The following is a 25,295-nucleotide window of genomic DNA, read 5'->3' as shown; positions in this document are numbered from 1 at the left end:
GAAAACCATTTATGGCAACTTGGGCAGGGGAGGAGGCTATGCTGGCATCTAGTGGTCAGAGGCCAGAGGTGCAGCTAGGCTTCCACGGGCGCCAAGCCTGAGAAGCCCTGCTGTGGGCTTTATCAAGTGCGCCTCCAGCTCATCACTGTCTTCAAGAGGCACCCCAGCTCCTCATTGCGCCCTCTCCTCCAGACTGTGCTGTGGAGCACCCAGCTAAGCTAATCTACCTCTCTGGGCTTGATTTTCCTCACAAGTAGACCATCTGTGAGAATTAATAATGCAGGCAAAGTTAAGCACAGTCCCTGGATGTGACAGGCGCTGACTTCCCACAAGATTTTAAGGTTGGGAAAGGAAAGAACAGAAGGCAGAGGAGGAGAGCAGACTAAGTGGCCCATGTGCACATGCTCCCAAGGCCTCGCTGGCCGCTGCTCTCTACCCCTGAACACAAGGCTGCGCCCTACTGGACTGGCTGGCAAAGTTTGACTCTAAAGAGAATTTCAAGAATCTTTTGGCCTCGGATATATGATCCCTTTTATTTACCTACATTTAATTGAAGACATCTGTAAGTGGTGCCACACAAAATGTAATTCAGACTCAGAAATGTCAATAAAAATGTCTGTAAGGCAGAGGTCCGATGTAAACCTAGCAGGGAGTGCACATCGGCAGCCGCAGAGCCACACGGAATTAGGAGCAGAATGGAAATACGCGGCCTGACTTGACGAGGTGATAAAAGCTCTTTTCCCATAAAGCTTAATGAGCGCTATTAGTCTTCAGCTTACAGGAATGTAAAAGGGTCAGCTCCACAGAGGGAAGGAGCCGACTCTCCACACATGGTCTGTTCAAATGACAACATATCAAATTACTGATGTAATTACTATAACCTGACAATTTCATTAGATTCATGTGGCAGTTAACTGTTTAGGACTTACAACAAAGAGACATGGTTCATTCATAAGAGCTATTGTAGACAAAATTAAGTTTAAAGTTAGCTGTATTTTCAACTGCAAGTCTCACAGATTTGTCTTTATCAGACTTATTTTTCTTTCCTTCAAAATTAGGTAGGCGTTAGGTATTTACCGTATTTATAATTTTCCTTCTTCAGCTAAAACAAACTTAATGGCAAAATTAAACATTCTGAGACTTTTAACATTCTCCTGCCTTGGCTCTGCTTGGGCTCTGAGGTGTTGTGTAGAGCAAAAGAACAGAATCCTGGGCTCGGGGCTGCTGAAGGAGCGCTAGGTAGCTGCCACTCACCACGCCATCAGGCAGGCCCTGTTTAAGTTCAAGCTGTGCAGCGGAGCAACTCAACTGAGCTGCCTTCTCCTAAACACCCGATTCCAGATCATGCCTCTGAGTCCTAATGAAACTGTGTGACATGATTACAAGAACCACTAGACCCTAGATTCCAGTACCCTCTACTCATTGTGGGTCCTTAATTTGAGGAGTAAAACAATTTACCTTTTTGTAGTTGATGCTAACATTTTGTATATCTCCTTCTTTGATTACTATAAACTTTTAAAACACATTAACACTTGCATTTTTACCTCATTTGACTACTTGACAAAATCTCACCACATTTTATCCAAAAGAAACAATTTTTTTATTCTAAAAGATTGTTACATTCAAGTCAATAACTCTTTAATGACACTTTCCTCAAACTGCCTTTCTACTATATGTATTGTATGTACAAAATTATATATCCTTATATAATCAAATCAATTTTTGATCCTTTCTTTTGTGATACTTCCTACTGCTTCTATAGTTAGAAAGTGCTTCTTCAATTAAAGAACAGACAGTAAAATGAATATTGCCTTCAAGTTTCTTCCAGTTTGGTTTTCGCTTCACACCTAGTTCTTATTTAAAAATTCTATTTTTCAGGCATTGTGCTCATGTTTGTTACAAATCAACTCATTTAATTTTAATGACCTTCTAAGTATTATCTCCATTTTTAGATTAGAAAACAGCAACTCAGAATGCCATTACTATAATCCAACAATTTCATTAGATTCATATGGCAGTTAACTAACTGTATGCCACCTAAGTCTCTCACGTCAAAGCCCAGAATCTTTCCATTGCATCTCTTTGCTCCCACTTGCTCCTTGGATGCTGAATGTTTACAAAATGTGACCAAACCTGGATGGTACCAGTCTTTCTGGTTTAGTCTATTTCCCTTAGGTGATAATGCAAACTGGCCACCAGGGGTGTTTCACGTGCCAGGCTGAGCACCATAACTCATCATCAACAAAAATCATTTCAATTACCAAGTGAACACAAGGTCACATAAACAGAAAATGAACAACCACCAGTATGTTGGGAGGTCAGTGATGGGCTTACAAAGGACACGAGACTGAGGCACAACCCTGAAGACCAACGTGGTTTCAACAAGCTGGGAACAGGGAAAGGAGCACAAAGTGAAATAAGAAATAGATGCAACAGGAGAGGCAGGAGGAAAGCAAGGGGCAGAGCTGGCATGTGTGAGCTAAAGCTGGAACCCTGAGGGGAGAACACAAAATGTCATAGAACATCAGCAGCACAGTTCACACCTGCTCCTGTTTGTGGCCTCACTGGAGATACAGGAATGATTATTTGGAAAACTAAGGCTCAGAGAAGCTGTGATTTGCCCAAGATCATGTGGCTGATGAGTGCAGACATGTTCTTTCTCCAAGTCTTGCCCATCACCTACAAGTTTTCCTGCAACTGCAGCTCACAATGACACCTGGTTCTCTAAACATCTAATAGTTTTTCTTTATCTCACCATATAATCACTGGATCCTCAGTTCTGTATTAAGAACCAGGATGAGTGTTCAATGAAAAGAGCATGAAGCACCCCAAACCACGCCTGTGGGACAGGAAAAGCTCACTGCAAATCCCCGGCTCCGGTTCAGTCACCTCGTGCACTGTGAAATGGCCTCAACCAGGTGAGACCTCCTGGGTGACAGTCACCTGTGATTTCTCCACGTGTCTTAACACAAGGTTAATTCACACAGAGTTAAACAAACAGTTATGGGAGTAATAGAGATACAGGCTATTTAAAGTGAAGGACTGTGAATTCTACTTACTGAAAAAGAAGTGAACTTCAAAAGGAGCAGTGACCAGTTATGAAGGTGAATAGCTGTAATTTGTAGAAAATTTACAAAAAAATTATACTCATCCCATTACTATTACTGAAAAATGTGCTACTTCAAAATGATCACTCCTAAATTGTCAAATGCCTAATGAAAGATACCAATATGATAATCAATTAGCAATTCTAGTATGAAAGCAGTAACTCTTACCTCCAAAGGTGAATTGCAAAGGAATCTTGTGAACTGCAGAGGCAAATTTGAATAGAATCAATTTCATCCAGTCAGTGGGCGAAAAAAGAGAACACAGAAGGAAAAATCATTATACGATTTTCCAGTAAAAGCATCTAAAGTAAACCCAAAAGTCTATATGAAATTAGTGTTTTTACACATTGTATGATTCCTCCAGAGGACAGGAAGTTCAACTTAGCCCACAGCAGATACCCAATTTTTTAAATTAGAATGACTAAATATTCCTAAATATTTGTATAAAAGCAAATAAAGCACAATTAATCCCCAATTTCTTTTATTTTCTTTTTAGTTTTATGTCACCACCTCTCTCTCATAAAAATACCCTCTAAGTAAGGGGAATCAGCAAACTTCCTGACCCTGAATGCCACCAGCAGAGTTAAGTCACTGCCACAAAACAAGGACACAAACCACAAGGGGAGCCAGAAAAGGTGGAGACACGGATCTGAGGACGAGAGAGGAGACGAGGGCAGCAGGAGCCTCATGCCGCCGCCCGGCAGCCCTGCTCTCACCTCCCCTGTTCTCCCCTTCTTTTCTCCCAGCCCAGCAGTTCCCCCTTCCTCCCTCCCTTTCTGGCTTCCTCCCTCTCTCCCTCCTTCCTTCTCTCCCTCCTTTACCCTCTCTCTTTTTCAACACATACCAGGCCTCTAGAATACCACCCAAAACAGTGTTATATACTGCTTCTCTCTCAGCATTTGAAGAAAGAAACAATGGGGAGGGGGTGACAAAGCAACCTGTAGGCTGGCTATGAAATGAGGACTGTCACACAGCCTCACAGGATGGTGCTTCATGTCTTCACAGAATGTTTACAGAACCAGCACTGCAAATCCTTTGAGATTTACAGTAATAATTAAATACCCAAGTAGTATATAAACTCATTTTTCTAAACACAAATTAACTACAATAAACTGGGCATGGTGGTGCACACCTGCAAATCCCAGTGACTAGAAGGCTAAGGCAAGAGGATCGTAAGTTCCAGGTCAACCTCCACAATTTGGCAAGGCCCTAAGGACTCAGCGAGACCCTATCTCAAAATAAAACAAAAAATAGGCTGGGAATGTGGCTCAGTGGTTAAGCGACCCTGGAGTCAATCCCCAGTAACCTCTACCCTCCAAAAAGTTAACTATAATAAAATGCAGTGGAAGTCCTGTTCCCATGGACCCTTATATTCCTCTCCACAACAAAGTGGGCCAGCTTTTACAGGAATACAAATAATTTGTATTCTACTTCAGAGATACACCTTGAGACATTGACCAGTGAAACCGCAGGATGCCTGGGATCTCCTACTAGATTACTATAGAAGGGGGAGGGAAGTAAGGTGGGAGTGTGAAGAAAAATCAAGGTGGTCCGTGATATTAAACTAGTGAGAAGAGGCTATGAGTATGTGAGGATTCATTATGTGATCATCTCTACTTTGTGAACGTTTAAGGTTTCCCATAATAAAGTTTAAAAATGTATTTCAGATATACCCTCCCCCAAACTAAATAAATATACTCCTAAAATATCACTAGTGCATTTCAAAGCCATACAATTGATTAGTATCAACTAGGCCCTAAATGACATGACATGTTAAAATACAGAGAGACTCTAGAATTTTTTTCTTAAATATCCATGTGTAATTCTGATATATTAATGTTAACAGAACATTCTGAAAGTGCAAGATATAACAAAATGCTAAGTCTTCATAATGCTGAAATGAAAGAGGTAATTTTATTTAAATTGAAAATGCAAGCTTTACAGTCTTGGATTCTTCTACAGTAGCCCAACCAAGATAACCCCTAATCTTCCCCCCAAGAGTCACAAGTGCCAGATGAAATACTAGCCAATTTCAACAGTGGGAAAAAAATGCAAAGCATGGTGAATTTTTATTTTAAAATCAGAAATTTGATATTACATGGTTTCTACACTTTACTCCTGTAAGTGTGTGGTAACTATGTTACACAAACTTTTGAATTTATAAGTAGTTCCTGTTCACTGGTAAATGATACACCAATTAAGACAGAAGCTACTTTAAATAACAAGAGAAGCATATAAATACTAAGAAAACTCAAGTCGTCTTGAAGCTCCAATAACTTACATACATCTTTGGCATGTATATATGTAATATTTGTATTGCAGTTTTTTTTCAAAATAGAGCTAAAAATTCTCGTCTTGTTTGAACTGTCAAAATATGAAATACATAAAAGTTTTCAATCCTGAAGCAGTAAAAACAGAATAACAAATCACAAGACACAGATTCACACTATTCCCAGGAAATGAAAGATTTCAGAAAATGCTACTCCTCCATCAGCACACTAATGAAACCCACTGCTATTTCATGTTTGACTTCAGTTGACTTCATAAGTCTCTCACAATGAAATTATACACCTTATGTTCACTACAGATGCTTAAACCTTGAAAAATAACAATTATTAAAAAAAAGTAATTGCAAATACATTTTGTATATACACTGCAACTGACATAAAAACAGATACCTTTTAACAAATACTACTATCCAGTCTTGTCAGAGTAACAAAAAGACTATAGTCAATTTTTTATTTTGGAGGGATACCAGGGATTGAACTCAGGGGCACTTGACCACTGAGCCACATCCCCCACCCTCTGTTGCATTTTAGTTAGGGACAGGGTCTCATCAAGTTGCTTAGCACCTCAATTTTGCTGAGGCTGGCTTTGAACTTGAGATCCTCCTGCCTCAGCCTCCGGAACTGCTGGGATTACAGGCATAATCGCCTGGCTATAGCTCAACTTTGCTGAGGCTAAAATGACTAATAAATAGTCTATTAAAAAAAAAGATACGTCCACAGTGAGGACCCATATTTACACCTCAATGCCATTTTTCTAATATGGCTGTCAAATAAGAAAAGGCAGAGTTAAAGTCTAAAAGATTCTGTTCAAGATATTTAGCATAATATTGAGAAAAATAAAGACATTAGCATATTTTACACAATTATCTTACTGATTTTAGAGATGGAAATACACTTCATCATTCCAGGAACAACCAAATACGGTCAGTCATATTCTTCCTTTTTTTTTTTTTAAATCAGGGATTGAAACCAGGGTCACTTAACCACATCCCCAGCCCTTTTTATTTATTTTAAGACAGGGTCTCACTTTTGCTGAGGCTGGCTTTGAACTTGAGATCCTCCTGCCTCAGCTTCCCAAGCTGCTGCTTATCTAAGGTGTTTCCATTAGTCTAAGTGGAATTCCAAGTCTTGTAACTGCTCCTATCAATTTTTCCAGAATTTCCTCGCATTAACAAAACACTTCTACTGTCACAGTTTCTCACTTACTGTGTGACACTTGCTATCTTATTATCAAGGGGCAAGTCCATTTCAGGTGTATTCTAATAAAGTGTTTATTTGGAATTGCACAATTATTGATCTAAATCACATTTCAGTACAAAATTCCAAACTCTTCCATCAGAAATTTGGAAGCCTTAATTCAGTTAAGATTTTAAATTAGCCAGGCGTGGTGGGTGGCACACGCTTGTAATCCCAGTGGCTGGGGAGGCTGAGGCAGGAGAATCGGGAGTTCAAAGCCAGTCTCAGCAACTTGGTGAGACCCTAAGAAACTCAGCTAGACCCCCGTCTCTAAATAAAAGTACAAAAAAAAAAAAAAAAAAGAATGGGGATGTGGCTCATGGTCAAGTGTCCTGGTTGTAATCTCCAGTACCAAAACAAAAAAAGATTCTAAATTATGTTAAATAACATTTTGGACTCCCTTCTCATACCCCCTATAGTTTCTGATACACTTTTACAACTATTTTTAAATTGGCTGCTTTTTTAGACAGTGTAAAACTGAGTTTTATCTTAATATAGCTCTCATAAATATACAATTCTCAGAAATTAATCTTATTTCACATAAGAAATAAAGTTCATCATTCCATATTTGGGGAAAAAAAAGCCTTCAGATGTAACCTAAAGACACAGCTAGCACCCATTTTTAAAAAGTCATCATAAGAATTAAGTCTGCACTTGAGGGAGTTAAAACTAAGGTTTGAGAATAAGGATCTTGCTTATCCCATTAGTGGGGAATAAGAAAGGTGGATTTAGGTGATTCTCTGAAATCATTTTTTAGAACTACTCCCTTTTCCATTCGCTAGCAATGTATCTCAAAGGACCTTGCACTACCTCTTCGGATTAGACCTAGAATCGTGGACAAAACATTAAGCTTCAATGAAGCTTAGGATGACAATGAAAATCTTCTTTACATTTTAATATACTTAAACCTATGTCTTCTGAGTCAGTGAAAAGAAGAGTGAACGGTTTCTCAAACATAAGATGATTTTGGGCAAACCACTTCCTGGTTTGTGCCCCAAGGAAAGCCAGGCTGAACAGACACTCTAAAAAATGATTCCATGACCAAATATATTAGGGAAACACTGTATTCTAAGCTGCCTCACCTCTCCTCCTTACCTTCAAAACTTACAAAGTATACTCTGGAAGTTCACACACTTACAAACAAGAAACACTTGAACTTCATTTCATCCAGTTACTTGCAAAGTTACCTGACTAGGGATTTTTGTTTGTTTTTAATTTCATGTAACATCTATTAATATTCTGCAGAACCTATTTTCCACAAAACTAGTTCCAGAAAAACACTGGTCCTTGCCAGAGCTGATCTGTTTCCCCCATCTGTACTCATGGGAACACCCACTGAAAATACTCAGTGTGGCTCTCAACAATATAAGAAAAATCCACTATAAATGTCAATGAATCACTGCTCTTTTTTCCCTTTAAGACTGGTTCAAACCCAGTGACACCTCTCTCAAGGGGATCCTCACAAGTAGTCACCAGTAAGGAAGAGTTGCTCCTGTCCCAGCAGACCCTCTGAGGAACATCTGTGTCCCTAGGCAGCCTTTTAACTTCTTGCAGAAAAACATCCAACAGGTATCAAATCTAAGGAGCAACTACTCAAAAGGTACTCAGGACAAAACTAGGTATCAATTCAATGACACTACTGGGCAAAAGATTCAATCAGTGGCCCTGGGTTCAATGGATGGATGGATGGAAGGAAGGAAAGATGGAAGGAAGAACAGAAAAAAGGAAACAAGGAAGGATAGATTGACCTTGAAAAACTGAGTATCTTCCAAAAATCTGAAAAACATAAATTATGAATAAGTGGAAAATAATGCAGAACCTAAAAATCAAAATTAGCAGAAAAATCATAGACAAGACAAAATTTGCTTTTTAAAACATTTGGACAAGGTATTGAAAATAAAATATCAGCAATTTGATTATCAGAAATAAATGCCTTATTATATTAATATGAACATATTAATAATGGCTACAGCTACTGCTCAGACTTATCAGACCAACAGATTTCAAATAAGATCAAACACTCTCTCATTCTGTCAGATATATGTATTTCAAATAATTTTTAACATTTTTAACATTAATGCAAATCCATGAAGCTTTAAAAGTATTTTAAGTTTACTTTGTTAGCTAAAATGCACAAGGATCACGTCTTATTCATCCATGCAACCCTCTACCATACAGAATGGAATGTACCAGGAATTAAATGTTTAAGTGACTGACTGAAATGAAAAAAAGCATTCCTCCACAGCCCAGGGGAAGAAAATACGGAATGATTCGAAATATAATGATTTGAGCTATTTCTAGAATGATTGTTACATAAAAGCCAACATTTTTAAGGTAGAATTATCCTCTGGATAAATAATCATATATACCTTTTTTTTTTTTTAACTTTTATAACTAACTACTGACTAGAAGAAAATCAACTGCTTTTTAATCGTGCAGGTAGTTACCTAAAATTATTTGGCATAATAAATGAATTACCATGGCAAAAAATGCAAGCTTTCCTTATTTAGACTAGTCGTCAATAGGCGGTATTGTTCACTTGTCAAGTCATTACCAGGAAGTCATAAAACTTGATGCTCCTCAGATTTAATGGAAAAACCAGGCCTAAAATACAAAAGCTGAAGACAAATGGTGCTCGCAGCAAAAGTATTCCTATCAAATGAGCTTTGCACTCACTAAAACCTGCTTAGCTCATAGTAGGTAAAATTCTCAACACTCTCACGCAGGAAATTAAAAGCAGCTTTTACTTATTATGGCAGGACAACTGTCAAGTGCTTCTGACATCATTTGAGTTTTCCTTTTTGCTCATGTCCAAAGTCGCAAGAACACTACTTTCTTCCTGAGCAGTTTACAATTTGGCAACAGCTGAGTTCTCTCTCCAGCTGTTTCTTTAAAACAGTTAACTCAGCTGCCTGTCCATTCAGCTAACCCTCCTAGCCCTCAAGTTCATTCCAGACACTCTGCTGGGCAGTGCACATCTCTCCCTGGCGAAGCATCTCTACAAGATGGTGTAAAAAGCACAGAGTGTGCTATTGGTTTAGGTAATCCAATATACTAATTTATCAAAAGGAATGACCTACTTCAATAAGCAGAAGCTTTTCCAAAAACCAGAAACACCAATTCTTCCTTGTCTCCAGTCCTGAGTAAAGCAATTAAGAAATACAATTCAACCCTTCACCAAGCAATGCCTTTTACATGTTTTACGTGGCAAAATAGGATGAATTACTAAAAATTTTTAGTGTGCAGTGGCACGTGCCTGTAATTGGAGCAACTCAAGAGGTGGAGACAGAAGGATGGCAAATTCAAGGCCAGCCCTGGCAACTTAGCAAGACCCTGACTAAAAATAAAAGAATAAAAAGGGCTGAGGATGTGGCTTAGTGGTAGAAGACCCCTGGGTTCAATCCCTGGCACAAAAAAAAAAAAAAAAAAAACCTTGGGGCTGGGGACATGGCTCAGTGGTAGAGCACTAGCATAGCATGTGTAAGGCTCTGGTTCAATCCCCAGCACCAAAAAAATCCCTTATTTTAAAGACTAAAATTACATGTTGATGAACCAAACTGGTTTTAAATATACTTTTTTTCCTTTGAAAGGACACATTCTAATTTAACATTAAAATATAAAACATCTTTTAATTCAAATATGCCAATTAAAATGGAAAACAAATCAAGGAAAATATAATTGTGTTCATAAATGCCAACTGCATGGACTCTGCAGAAGTACCACTGCTTTGCCCTTGACCTCGGAGTCTCTGATGATTCAGAGTATACTACTAGCTACACCTTAGTGACTAAAGTTCAGCCAGTGCTTACTTGACCAAGTTCCTTTACAGGATGGTGTTACTTAATCCTCACAAATAGCCCTGTTGTCCTGTCCCCTCACCCATGTTTATAAATGAGGAACCCAAAGAACAGAAGCATGAGGAGCTAGCAACCCGCTAACACTACACAGGTAGTAAGTGGGAGAGCTGAGATTTAAGGCAGAAACGAAGAGAGTTCACACCACCCTGGAAACCACTCCGCCTTCACGGCCTCAACATTCTGACCCAAAAAGCATGGAATCATGTCTGCTAACACCTTCACGCCATTCAACCCAAATGATTTACCAAGCACACGTGCTCTGATGTAAGAGGTTAGTCACGAGCCAACACCCATTCCATGCCAAACACTGCATCTGACATCGGCTGGCCTATGTCACTGTCCACTCCTCAACTCTCATAAAACATGACTATGCAAAAGTTCACTCTGATCATCATTGTTATATTGTTATACCTTAACTAGGGGTCAAGTACCAAGCAATTCCAGAATTTCAAACATATAACCAAAGACAAGACCCAGAGAAAAACAGCAAAGTTAAAAGGAAACAGAAAGGAATTTCCTCAGGCTATGCCCCACTCACAAGGAACCCCTTCAGCTCTTTTTCCCATTTTCTTCTTGACTGTAATTTTACTAACAGTAAACCTGGTTCCCTAGTTTCCAAGCCAATAACCAACACTTCCACAAATTCGCGCCTATACCTGCTCCACCTGTCCTACCATGCCCCTGCTAACCAACCGCATAACTAATTCTTGGTGCTTACTGTGTAATGACTATCTCTGCCATCCCCACCTTCACTGCGTAACGAAAGTTCTACAAGGGCAAAGAATCTTTATCTGATTTAATCATGGTTTTGCTAAGCATACCAAATGCCTCTCCAACAGTACCTGGCACATAGTAGTAAGTATTTAAAAGCATCAAGAAACCATAATTAGAAAGGGAACAATTCTAACACTCGGCAAGCTAATATAACAAGAATTAGCAATGAGGAATTTTCTGTACAGTCCTAGCAGTCAAGGGACTTTTGTAAACATGCTCAGAACCTACCGTAAAGACGCATGTGCAGTAGTGTTTTTAATGACATGAATGAAATTTAATTCCAAAGTACTATTAGATAAAAATATAATGCAAAGACACAGGTATTTGGTCTACATATCCCTTTTAATTTGAAAAATATATAGAGTTCTATTACATTAAGCACATTTTTGCTTGTTTTTAAATTTTAGAAATTGATTAAAATTCATATGTAATATCTTCATGCTTATTTCTCTTTAATTTGTATTATTTATCAATGCATTTGTACTGAGAATGTATTATAGCATGAATTAAGATTATTTCTTGTAAAAATTTTTAAGTTAAAATAACTTTATACTTTCAGTTAATAACACTGTTGAGAAATATTTAAAAAAAAAAAAAAAAAGAAGAATAGCAGGAAAGAGGAAGGCTAAAAGGTTACAAGAGCAACTCTGGAGAAAGTGTAAGCGGGATGGGCACAATGAAAAGGGCAACAGCAGAGCAACGTCCTGGGAACGCGGGTGCCAGTGCCCTCAGCACTGTTAGAAAGCACGCAAGCACACGCTCCTCCGTGCAAAGGCTGTCATTTTAAGTTAGTAGTGGACACCAAATCTTACAATAAAAATGGTTCGATTATCTGGAAGTGTTGCTTATGTTGAGAACTTCCATCCTTAATGTCAGTTATTCAATATTATTTTGGTTTAGTTTAGTTTTAGTTTTAGTTTTTTCATTTAGTTTAGTTTAGTTTAGTTTTTTCATTTAGTTTAGTTTTTTCATTTGCCAATCCCACGTAAAAATAAGCCTAGTGTAAAAAAGTACCGATACATAATAGTCATAAAGTCATAAAGAAGAATGAAATTATAGCATTTGCAGATTAACGGATGGAACTAGAGACTATCATGTTAAGTGAAATAAGCCAATCCCAAAGAACCAAAGGCCTAATGTTTTCTTGGATATGTGGATGCTAATACACAATAAGGGTGGAGGGAAGGGAAAACAGAAGTTCATTGGAATAGACAAAGGGAAGGGGGGGGAAGGAATAGGAAAGACAGAATAAATCAGACATAACTTTCCTATGTTCATATATGCATATGCGACCAGTGAAACTCCACATCATGTACAAGAAGAATGGATCCTAACTAGAATAAGGTACACTCCATGTAGGTATATGTGCTCTACTGTCATGTATATCTGAAAAGAACATTTTAAAATTTAAAAAATATTTCAAAAACCGAAATAAATAAATAAATACCAAAATTTCTAGTCATTGTTCTGCCATTAACCATTCATGTTTCCTTGGACAAATTCTTCCTCTAAATAAGAGAAGTTAATCTAAATAGTCACCAGGAGAAAACTGTTTGATGGTATAATTTTGTGATCTAAGGCAGTTCAGGTAGTGATTAACCAAAAGAAACTTTAAGAAAAATGCTTCCCATACTGGCTTTAATTCCACCACTCTGGATCACTCCAGAAAGTAATATTATGCTGGGAAAAACAGTACCTTTTCTCCCGCTAATTTAAGTCATGATTCAGAAACTTTGATAGCAATTGTTTCATCACAGACCATGAGACAAACTACAGCAGACAGCTGACTTAGAAGCTGCTCATAAAAAAGTGGTTTTGATTAAATTATACTGATAATTTTCTAAGTTGTCTACTTTATTCAAGTTAGTCCTAGCCTTAAAAATATACCTAGGAATTGGGGATCAGTTCAATGGTAGAGTATTTGCCTAGCATGCATGAGGTCCAAGGTTCAATCTTCAGCAACTCCTGTAAAATACTTTTTTTTTTTTAATTTAAAAATGCTGAAAACCTGCCACCATACAAATTCAATTAATTATATGCCAGAATTAAATATTTATTAAATAGTACATGCATATACGTGATTGGTCTCTACATAACTGAAAGACAATGTCAGTTCTTTGACACACTGAATAATTTTCTAAATTAAAGTGATTATTTTCACATATAGAGTAAAACTGAAGAAAAAGGAAACTAAAAGGTTCCTTTAGGTTAATTTCTGAAAATATTTAAATCTTTAACAAGCAAAGAATCATTCCCAATCATCACTTCAATGCATCAATGCAAATTACTTGTAACCATATTAGAAGAGCATTTATGCACGCTCCTGGGCTGTGAACACACCAGCTCCATGGGAGGCAGAGGCAAGACAGAAGGGCAACGCGCTCCTGACTCGCAGCACCCCCTGGTGGCTGAAGGAAGACAACAGGCGCGGACTTCACTACCCTGGCTCCACAGGTCAGAGAGGCCCCACCTTTCCCCACCTTTTCCACGCCAGCTGTCAAATGGTGTACACTTGACTACAAGAAAACTTTCTGCAAACAAGTGCTCCTCAGAAGGGCAGTGTCCTTACTTTTCAGTCTGTACTTGAAACAGCTCCCTGGGAAAGCGCAGAACGAAGACGGCAGGAGGCCGTAGGACTCCGGAGTGAAACCCAGGATGTGCTTTTAGGGAAAGGGAAAGGTATCCAAGAGGGTGCCCAGAATGGTTGTCTTCAGAGCAGTTCTCTTGGTGAAAGCAGGGGGAAAACACGACTGTGCGTGCCTCTGCTTATTTTTACAAAAACAAAAGCCCCAGAAAGATAACCCAGACCTGACCACAGGCAACAACACAGGTGAGCCGCACTGAAGTGAGGCTGAGTACAAGGAAGCCTACTGGTTCTGCTTCAGTATGCAACAGGCAGACCTCCTCTGCAGCCTTCCAAGGGGGCGGGGGGCGTGAAGGAAACAACGGGGCTTCGAGGATCAATTTCTTAACCTGAGGGCTGGTGACCGAACTCAAGTTTGTGAAATTTCATCTATCTTAATACATATATACGCTTACTCTTCTACATTTACATTATGCTTCAAATTATACTTAAATAAAAGTTTTTGGTTTTTGTTTGTTTTTGAGGTACCGGGAATTGAACCCAGGACCTCATGTGTGTGAAGTCAACACTAAGTTTCTAAAAACTCACTTTCAACAAAAAAAATATTTCAGCTTTCAAGAATGCCCCCCCCCACCCACACACACACACTCCAGTCCTGGGGCTTGAACCTACAGGCACCCTATTACTGAGATACCTTTCCAGTCCTCTTTATTTTATTTTTTATAGGATCTTACTAGGTTGCTTCAAACTTTCAAGCCTCCCCCCTCAGCCTTCCAAGTAACTGGGATTACAGATGTGTACCAGTGTGCCCAGTTTAACTTTCAAGGTGAAGAATCTAATTACTAGAAAACAAATCCTGAATATAGGACATTCTAAAAACAACTGACTCAGACTCTTAAAAAATGTCAAAAAATGTCATTCAACAACTAAAAACAGTCACATTATAAACATAACATGAACATTAGTCTCACAATGTGTGAACATTGACTGGACCCTGTTTTTTCCTTAAAAGCTATAAAAGGTATTTGAGTTTAATTGGGAACGTGTAACTACAGTTTGGGACGCTGAAACATGTCTGTGAATTTGTACGTAGTGACAGACACTGCGGGTACAGGAGAACTGTTCTCAGGAAGAGAGTGCTTACCAGCTGCAGCGAGTGTCACACATCCACAACTTAATTTTCAAAAGGTTCAGGCCAAAGGGGAAAAAGAAAAATCAAGCCTGACAACAGTGCTAACACATGAACCCTGGTGGACGGCGTCTGGACGGCTCATGACACCCCTCTGGAGAGCAGGCCGTGCCCTGTGCTGAGCAGCTGGGCTGCAGAGACGCAGTTTTCAGGCTGCGCCCTGCCCTCAGGGACTCCACCTGACAAAGCAGCAGTCTGCCCCAGACTGCTCTGTTTCAAGGGCAAGTCCTAAGGCAGAATGACTGGACTCATCTGGACCAACAGATACCACCAGATGTTGGACACACAGAACTGAACAAGAGTAACCCCCAGCTGCACAGTGCAATCATAAGGCACAACCTGATAAATCATGCTAATAAAAATGACCACCAGAGGTGGATGGGTGCATCAAACCCCTATGAGTGAAAACAGGCCCAGGAGCCGTCAAACACACCAGACCAGCAAATGATGAATCCCCACCTGAAACACATACAAGGAGAGGCACCCAGCACAGCTCTGTCATCCTACCCACCACCCAGTGGACACGTCCCCAGGTCCACAGGCAGGGCTCAGGCTCAACCAGATCTTCAGGTTTCACAAGGCAAGCTACTTCCAAACTGCAGAACGACCTGCCTGCCGCCCAAACCCTGGCCTTGCCTTGAACGAGTTTGGAGCCTTGAACAAGTTTCCCTCCTCTTTCGGCAGGTTCCCTGGGTTGTACCTTACCTGCACACCTGCAGTGACTATCAGCTTTCTGCTTTTGCTTTGCCTCAGTAAACCCAGTGGTCACTATTAACCCTTCCTTAGCCACACTGTAACCTGTATATCACTGTGTGAAGTGCTATGTCTAACTTCAGTGTTACTGATTTAGTAATTAATACTGGAAAATAAAAGAACCTGTGACTATCACAGTCCCAATACCAATGAGTACTGGTGTAAATGAAAGCAGATGTGAATTGTTATTCAATAAATTCTGACCCTGTGGAGACACAATCTTGTCTGGTCTATGCTCCTAACAGTTCTTGCAACTTTTCTGTTCAACAATATTGAAAGTTTCAAAGGAAAAGGTTGGGGTGAAGAAGTAAATATGAAAAAATTAAAAGACAGAAACTGTTGTAGGGTAAAATAATCCAAAATGATGTAACAACAAAATGTAACAAATAGTAATGAGATACTAATTTTTTTTTTTTTTTTTTTTTTTGGGGTGCTGGGGATCGAACCCAGGGCCTTATGCTTACAAGGCAAGCAATCTACCGACTGAACTATCTCCCCAGCCCCCTAATTTTTTAAAAAATAAGAAAATGTAAAATAAGAACTAGATACTAGATTATGTTTACAAAGTATAAATTTTCCAGGTTTATAATTATACTGTGTTTTGTAGAAGCACAGCTCCTTTTTTGGAGATGCATGCTAAAAGAATTTGGGAGTAAACGTCATAATGTAGAATTAAGTTAAAATGACTCACAAAGAAAAAATAAAGCAAAGGAAAAACTAAACTACAAATAGTCATTACTGGTGTACAGGTCACCACTGTGCCACTCTTTCCATGTTCCTCTGATAGGATTCTTAATAAAGCTTGGGAGACAGTCAGACTCGGACATGTGGGGAGACCATCAACTTCATGACTGCACCATTTTCCAGACAGGAAAGAAAGCTACAAAATCCATCTGAATTATTTTAAGGAATAATGGCACTTAAGAAATAGTAGATAATGGCATTTTCTATAATAAAACACCAATAAAATTTCAACAAAAATTACATATTTATATTATATGGGTTACTGTTTTTTAAAAAAACAAAGATTCTTAAATGTTGGCTTTATACTGTTTTATGCACAAGAGAGGTCACAAGCTATGTGTTTTATATATATTACTTTCTAAAAATCTGACATCTTCTGAATGAAAATTATGGAAACAAACATACTAAAGTAATTTGTAAATCTTATATAATCTTGCTATGTGTGATAATACACTACTTATCTGAAGATGTTACTAAAACACTGATTTGGTTACTTTGGGATATCCAAGCAATCTGTATTTATTTATTTTTTCCAACAAATTTCTCAAAAAATAACCTACTGCTCAGGGTGTTTAAATGATTATTTTACAGTTATCCACAGACTCAAAATGGATTTTATGCACTGATATAAAAGTCTCCATTTGGTATATAAACTGTTAGTTTAAATGCTTTACAAAAAAAAAAAAATTAAAAAACAAAAAGGATACTTTCTTGAACATAATGAGATTCCCATTATATAACCCAAACCACACCATAGCGTGCTGCTGCACAGCATCCCTTAAAACAAAGTCAGGAGAAAAGAAAACATTTTAAAGACTACCTTCTTTGGCTTTTCTTTCTGCCTCCTGAGCACAAAATACTGGCTATTTGCACATGTAGAAAACTATAATCATGTACAAAGGGAAAGTACTTTTGCACCCCATGTTCAAATTAGCTTCTTTCAAAACATACTTCACAACCGGGAAACAAAGCAGGATGGCCGAATCCACTCTGCTCAGCAGCCTGGACCCACAGGCAGTGTGCTGACTCCATCTGCAAGCATGGGTCTTCTGGGTGCACTGCAAATGGCTAAGATGAAAATAGGTGAAGAATCACATCCACTGAGTGGCCAGCTCCTCACCCAGAGCCACCCTGAGCAGCTTGAAGGTCTAAGGGTTAAGAAGCCCAAATTTCATCCTCTTACCTGGAAAGACTAAAGATATTGGCCCTAACCAGTGCCCTGCTCATAAAGCAGGGTGTCATTCAGAGAACAGAATAGGGGTGAAAAGATTTGGGGAGGGGGATGGATATTCAGCTCAGCCTGTGGGAAGGCACTATTTGGAACAGAGTGCGGGGAAGCTCAAGCCTAAGGGCGCCCTTGGGAACTAGAGATCTGGGTGGTGAGCAAGTAGAAGGTCAGTATTTCCACATGAGCAGCAGCTATCAGCTCTGTTGGTTTATGAGAGAGAACCAGGAAAAAAACGACAGCCAAGAACCCTCTCTCTAGTGTCAGGACAAACCTTAAAGACTGGTCTCAAACACTGTCTGGCAATGCAGCCCAAATTTAATTACATAAGACTACAGAGCAATTCATGCCCAGGGCACTGCTGAAAATAAGAGAGCAATCAGTGGGGACTAAAAGTTGGATATGCTATTGATATGGTGTAGCTACAAGGGTTCCCCCAAAAGCTCTGGTGTGAGACAATGCAAGGAAGTTTAGAGATGAAATGATTGGGTTATAAAAGGTTTAACCTGGGCTGGGGAGATAGCTCAGTCAGTAGAGTGCTTGACCTGTAAGCACAAGGGCCTGGGTTCGATCCCCAGCACCAAAAAAAAGGTTTAACCTAATCAGTGCATTAATCCCGATAGGGATTAACATGGTAGTAAGCGTAGGCAGGTACAGTGTGACCAGAGGAGTGTGCTTTCAGGGTTTATATTTTGTCTATGGTGAGGGGAAGTCTTGCTCTCTCTGCTTCCTGGCTGCCATATCCTGAGCTGCTTTCCTCCACCACGCTCCTTCCATCTATGATATTCTGCCTCCTCTTGAGCCCCAAAGAATGAAGTCAGCCTTTTATGGACTGAGCCCTCTGAACCTGTGAGCCCCCAGATAAACTTTTTCTCCTCTAATTATTCTTATTAGGTCTTTTGGTCACAGGGACAAGAAAACTGACTAAAACAGCAGCCAAAAGAAGTAAACATTTAGATCAGAGAAGAGACAAAGAACAGACTACGAAGACCACTGTCATCCCAGGGGACTGAGTGCACAGGCCCAGGACTGAGCCCTCCAGGGAGTGACAGTAAGGGCTTCTCATACATAAATGCACACTTTCCTTCTTCTCATCACTAATTTAAAAAGCAATAATATTTACATACTTATACTACTGGGACAAGAACTTAGAAAATTAATATATTTGACAATAACATTAAAACAAGGTAGACTGGAGCAAAGCTGTACTAGAGTAAGGAAATGACACTAGAAGGCAACCTGAATCCACAGCAACAAATGAAGAGAACCAGAAATAGTAAATAAGAAAGTTACTGTGATGAATTACAAATAATTACTTATTCTTGTCTCTTTTCTCAGCTTTATACGAAACATAAAATGACACGATTAAATTTGTAATATATGTTTCATAATAGCACAAAAAGAGGGAATAGAGTTAAACAGAAGTAACATTTATATCTCTTTGGAATGACTTTAGCATAAATCTCAAGTAGATCCTATAAAATGAAGATCTATATGGGAGTATAGACCTAGAGTAGCCACCAAGAAAATATTTTTTTCTATAATAAGTAGGTATAGCTCAGTGACAAAGCACTTGCCTAACATAAATGAGGTCCTGGGTTCAATCCCCAACATTGCCAAAAACAACAATATATATGTAACACGTGTATAAATTGTAAAGGAATTAAAAGGAATAAAATTTAAAAACTGTTACACTAGAAAATAGTCATTTATTGAAAAAAAAAAAAGGAATAAAAAGACAGGGACATACAGGGGAAATGGAAAATGGCATTAAAACAAAACGCATAAATCCATCCAATCTCCTAGGCTCTGCCCCGAGTTTGTTCATGCTTGAATAAAAACCTCCCACACGACAATGCCGCCAACATGCTCCTCGGTACCAGGTAGGATTGAAATGTCCAACAAGTTAGGAACCCCTCCTCTACTCTTTTCAAGACATGTAGCTCATCAGATCCTCCTTCACCTGAACTTCTGGGTGGGGCGTGTGACCCAAACATGACAAGTTTCTCACAGTTGCAGCCACTGGGATTGGCTCAGTCTCAGAGAGAAGGATATATCTGAAGCTGTGCCAGTTAGTACATTTCTTGGAACTTTTCACTGAAATCATCAGGAAAGAAGCATAAATTAATTTTTGCTGAGATCACTGTAAGAACGTGAGCCCTAAAGTGACAGCATTCACCTCTTCCACCACACGTCTGCATGAGAGAAAAAGCATTACAGAGAGAAGACATATGCAGGATCTAAAAAGGCTAGAAGTTCTGAATCACATATGCAAGTAAAATTCTCTTTAAAAAAAATTAGTTCACAGGACAGGAAATGTTGCTCAGTGGTGGAGCACCTGTCTAGGTATACCAACACCCTGGGTTCAATTCCCAGCACTGCAAAGAAAGAAAAAAAAATCAGCTCAACTTCAGTTTCTGTTGCCCATCAAATTTCTCAACAAGAATACAGAATTTACAGCTCCACTATTTAAAATTCTTAAATAATTCTCTATCACATTAACATTAAAGTCCAAAGACTTTATTTAGTAGCTCTACAAACTTTAGCCTCTAGATTACACAACAATGTAAAAATCAACTTTTTCAGGAGATAACACCATATGAAAGTTAAAAAAAAAAGTGAAAAAAACATATGTAGAGTTCCCAATACCCCTCAGAAAAAATGAGCAAAAATATGACCAAATGGTTTATAGAAAAAAAAATACTAATGATCTTTAAACCTATGAAACTATGCTCAACTTCACTTATAATAAAAGGAATATAAATTAAAAATAACACAGAAATTTCATTACCATCTATATGGCAAAAATCCAAATCCAAAACGTTTGCCTACTATTCCATGACCACAGCCACGGAGGAGCAGGTGTTCTCGTGGACTGCCAGAGTGATGCCAAGTGGGAGGGCTCCCATTGAAGGGACCCTCTCTGAAGAGGGGTCCACCTGTGACCCAGCAATCTGTTCAAACATATAACAAAGACGGCTGATGAAAACACAACCTCTCCATATACTGATGTGGAGTGAGCTCCAGGACACAAACGTAAGTGTGGCACTCTGTCTGGGTTGTGTCTGCGGTAAGTGTGGCATTCTGTCTGGGTTGTATCTGTCTCTAAGAAAGAGGGGGAAGAGTGAGTGTGTGTGAGTGTGTGTGAGTATGTGAGTGTGTGTGTGTGTGTGTGCATGCGTGCATGCACATGTGTGATAGCATGGTATATAATATAAATATGCATATATGGTGATGCACATGCTTATATACTAACATATAAGCACTTCTCATACATACAAAGAGAGAGATCACACACAAACACACCCATAAACGTCACATTCATGGTACTTTTTGCTTGTATTTTCAAAAAGAACAGAAAGAAGCAAAGTTAATTCTAAAATAAATGACCTAACTTCTTAAAGAAAATGTGATTTTCAAAAGAGGAAAATCTGTTCCAAATTAATACTTATAAGAATAGCAAAAGAAATCATGATTCCAACAAACCAAATGTAAAAAGGTATTTGTTTTAAGTTGTAGATGGACATAACACCTTTATTTTATTTATTTATTTTTATGTGGTGAAGATCGAACCCAGTGCCTCACGAAGGTGCTAGGCAAGTGCTCTACCACTGAGCTACAACTCCAGCCCATAAAAAGGCATTTTTGAAGTGACTAGAGAAAACTGAATATGTACTGGGCATTCATTATGTGACAAGATTTTTGTGCATTTTGCTGTGTGAGGGTGGTATCGTAGACACTTTCTTCTTTTAAGTTTCTAACTTTTAATCAAGAACAGAGTTCCTTCTTTTCTTTGAAAGAATGTTTATTTATTAAAATAAATAGATCATTTATCATACAAATTACCCAGGTGTTGTTTTAACATATTCCTTTAGCCCTCATCTTTCTTGTGAACTGATAATTAGATCTAGAAGCTTGTAAAGACCCGGATTCCATTTCTTTAGCAAGCATATCCTTAGGCAGCAGTGTTTTATACATACTGTCTCCTTTAGGAGGCATATACCTGACTGTTCCACTTTGGCAATAAGATACATACTGAAGTATACATCAAATTATATCTAAGATTTGGTATAAAATAACCCAGCAAAGTGACAACAAAAAACTAAGGAGAGACATAAAATAAAAATGGCAGCATGCTGAGAACCACTGAAGATGGGTATTTAGGGGTTTTAAGTATTTCCCAAATAACTTTTTTTTTAAAAGTGTGGCTCCTACTTAAATCTCCAGAGCCTAACACAAACCCAATACTCTGACCATACTGAGCCACTGGTTTCTCAAACACAGCATACCATTTTGACTTGCACATCTCCACACATTCCAGTCCTATTGCCCACAATGCTCTTCTCTCTTTAGCCTGACACTCACTCATTCCTCTGTGCAGGCTTGGCCCAGCAAGAACCTCTCAAATAACCTCTGTAACCTCCAGTCCTACACCAAGCTGACTCTCCCTACAAACCCAATGCCTAATTCTAACACAGGAACTTCTTGCCTGTTCCAGAAACTAGACTTCCAATGCTGGGACCACTACAGTAGGTCTGTATAAATGACCTGCACAGAGGTCTGAAGCTAACTGGGAAAGTTTGAGGGAAAGTCTCAGAGTGAACACATTAGACAATGTAGAGATTGTTAAGCAGGCAGACACAAAGCCTCAGTTTCCAGAGCAGGGGGAAGAAGCAAAGTTCAGAAAAAATAAGACAATCCCCCTCAAAAAGAGCTTCTTGGCTCAGCAGAATCCTTATGGGCAAAGGCATGGACCCCAGCTGTGCATCTCAGTGGGGAACCCAGGTCAGCACTTTTCAAATCTGGAGACTTCATTTAAAATGCAGATTCTGGCTGAGTAGACCTAAGCTGGGGCCTGAGATTCTGCATCTGAGGGCACACTGATGCTATTCACCTGCAAATCAAACCTTTTAACCAGAAGACTGCAGGAGCCTGGGAAGTCAGCCTTTTCTCAGGGAACATGGAGTGTTGACGCCTGCCTTATTAATCCTCTTTTTTTTTTTTATACATTCTGTGCCATTAGAAAAACAAGAGGATTAAATAATCAAAACTCTTAATTCCTCTGCATCTGCTAGCACCCTTCTTCCAACACCTAACTATCCCACTGTGACAACAACACACTCATTCATTCAATATCCCCAGACTAGAAAACACAGGCCCTTAAATGCTTATTAAATGATGCTCTAAATAATAAACTCAACTTATTGCATTCTCTTCCATCTACTTCATGATCTGTCTTTCCCAGTTGATCATCAATTCCTTGAATATAGACTTTTCCCGTGGTTCCATGGCACACCATCTGGCACATGTGGCCACTTAGTAAATTCTGGTCACCTAGGTTGAACAACTGAACTTATAAGCACCCTACATTCAGGTTCCTTAAGAGAACACTGCAGGAGGACATATCTTCAATCTTTTTTCTGAAGGATTTAACATGCTCACATTTGTGACTTCTTTTTCACAACAGTTCAGCAAATCACAATGAAAGGAAGATCCCCTGTACTTAATAGGTAAGAAAATGGCACAAGAAGGTTGTATATACATATTATGCTTCTTCACAGATGACCTTGTCAACAAAGGAAAAAATGTTTAGCAAACAGTACCTCAGTCTTTCCACATTCATCAGGCGGATCCTGGTGTATGGCCATTTGATACTTGACATATAAAGAAAAGGACTGGCTGAAGGACGACTTGAACTCTGGGTCCTCAAAGGAGACAGGTACTAACCTCACCTTCAGAGCAAGCAAAATACAAGCAAATGCTATTGAAACATCTCTACCTGATGATGTGCTTCTGAAGGTGAGGCTAGATTAAGATCTCCGCAAATCCACTTCCAAAGCTCAGCACTGGAATTTCTCATAAAAACAAGATCCTCTGGAATAGGCTGCCTGACACCCAACCTAAGTGTTAACTTTACATAAATACCATAACCAACTTACAGAAGGCCAGGGCATTTGTTTTTTCTTTATCCATCCACTGTGGTTCTGCGTGCACTAGTCAGCACTGTTGCTAACTGTGGTCATGGCCACTATTGCATTCTCTACTTATGTTAAGTGTTTTAAGCTGCTTTCCCTTCCAGATTTTTCGGGTCAATTGATTTATAAAATTACAATAGTAGTATGAAGACATCCATTAAAACACTATGCTATCTTAGTTTTCCAGTCCCACTCAGTTGTGTATGGGTAGTACATTAACAAAGAAGAATTTAGCTATGACTATTTCTACAAATACTTTTAAATATGGATAAAGCATACTAACCATGTTGGACAACACACGTCTAACATAGAAATATATTTTTCTCAGTTATTTTACCTTAGAGCTCTATTACTCACTTTCAGGTAAATGCATCCAGATGTAGTGACTTTAAATAAACTTTACATGTTATTTTCCACTTTGAAATTATACATAACTGGCACTTGACATGACACTAGGTACCATTTGCACTTTCACAATGTCTATTAACTCAGTCTTATCTCTGTGCAGATAAGCTGCAAACCAAATTTAAGTCAAATGTACCACAAATAAATCAAGATTTCATACAATGATACCAATTGGAGGGGAAAGAGCTATTTGCACAGAAAAAATGACAATTGCCCTGCTGACCTGGCTCACAGTTGGTTTGTCAGGTGGGTCCTTGTGAATAACCATCTGGTAACGTTTATAGACCTGGTAAGACTCCTGAAATGTGGCTTTGAACTGAGAACTTGGTGGAGATGATCTCACCACCCTCACCTTCAGAAGGAGTTAAAAAACAATGTTCATTAATTATTTATTCATTCTGTAGAATATGCATTAACAGTAATTCCCACTTAAAAAGAAAAACAAGTTTCATCAAATATTAAAGCATAAACATAATAATTCTGAACATTAGGGAAAAAAATCAACTAGTTAATGAAGAAGTTATTTCTGCAACTTCGAGCCTCCTGGAGCCGCCAAAGGAAGAGCCCCTCTAACTCTCAGCTTCACTGATGGCTGAACATGCACGCCTGTCTACTGCACACCAGCAGACCCTTCCAGCTCTCCTGGCGCATGTACAAGTACTCCTTAATGCTAGCTGACTACAAATCACCATCAATAATCAGTCGGAAAGACTGAAACTGTGAATATATTTTTTGGACATTTTCATTCATCATTACTAACTTAAAACTTACAACTCCAAGTATAAAAGATAACCCTCACAAAGCTTTCCTTCACGTCATGGTAAAAATGAAGACTCTGAAATTAGATTTATTTTACTTAAATCTCACACTATCACCATCTTGGTCAAGTAAATTAACCTCTCTGTGACTTAGTTTTCTCAAATATAAAATGAGAATGAGTTAAAGTACTAACTGCATGTGGTAATGGTTAATACATATTTTACTATTATTTATTTACTAAACACTTAAAAAGTATTAGCACAACACAATAGTAAAACAAAAGTAAATACAATATAATAAAGGTGTAAATGTTCTTGTGTGCCAAGAGAAGTAATTCCTACATGGAGAGTGACACCCAGTGGATAACCAATCTCTATACATCCTGGATAGCATAACATT

General features: G+C 38.7%; 1 protein-coding gene across 10 annotated transcripts in view; it reads right to left on the bottom strand.

Annotated features, from left to right (window-relative positions):
• The window catches only part of ATE1 (arginyltransferase 1), a 165,599-nt gene that overhangs the window by 124,822 nt on the left and 15,482 nt on the right, over positions 1-25,295 (bottom strand). For 3 of the 10 annotated variants that reach the window (XM_079138465.1, XM_079138463.1, XM_079138467.1), the window contains exons 7-9: positions 24,361-24,489; positions 23,361-23,489; positions 3,276-3,308 (exon numbers count right to left, since the gene is read on the bottom strand). In XM_079138465.1, coding sequence (XP_078994591.1) covers positions 3,276-3,308; positions 23,361-23,489; positions 24,361-24,489 — 291 coding nt within the window. The remainder of the gene's footprint in view (positions 1-3,275; positions 3,309-23,360; positions 23,490-24,360; positions 24,490-25,295) is intronic. The other 7 variants (XM_079138471.1, XM_079138469.1, XM_079138470.1 and 4 more) reach the window with 4 other exon arrangements.

The sequence above is a fragment of the Sciurus vulgaris genome (genome assembly GCF_902686455.1).
Source record: "Sciurus vulgaris genome assembly, chromosome: 4".
NCBI classification, from domain to species: Eukaryota; Metazoa; Chordata; class Mammalia; order Rodentia; family Sciuridae; genus Sciurus; species Sciurus vulgaris.
This window is presented reverse-complemented; position numbering and strand designations above follow the sequence as displayed.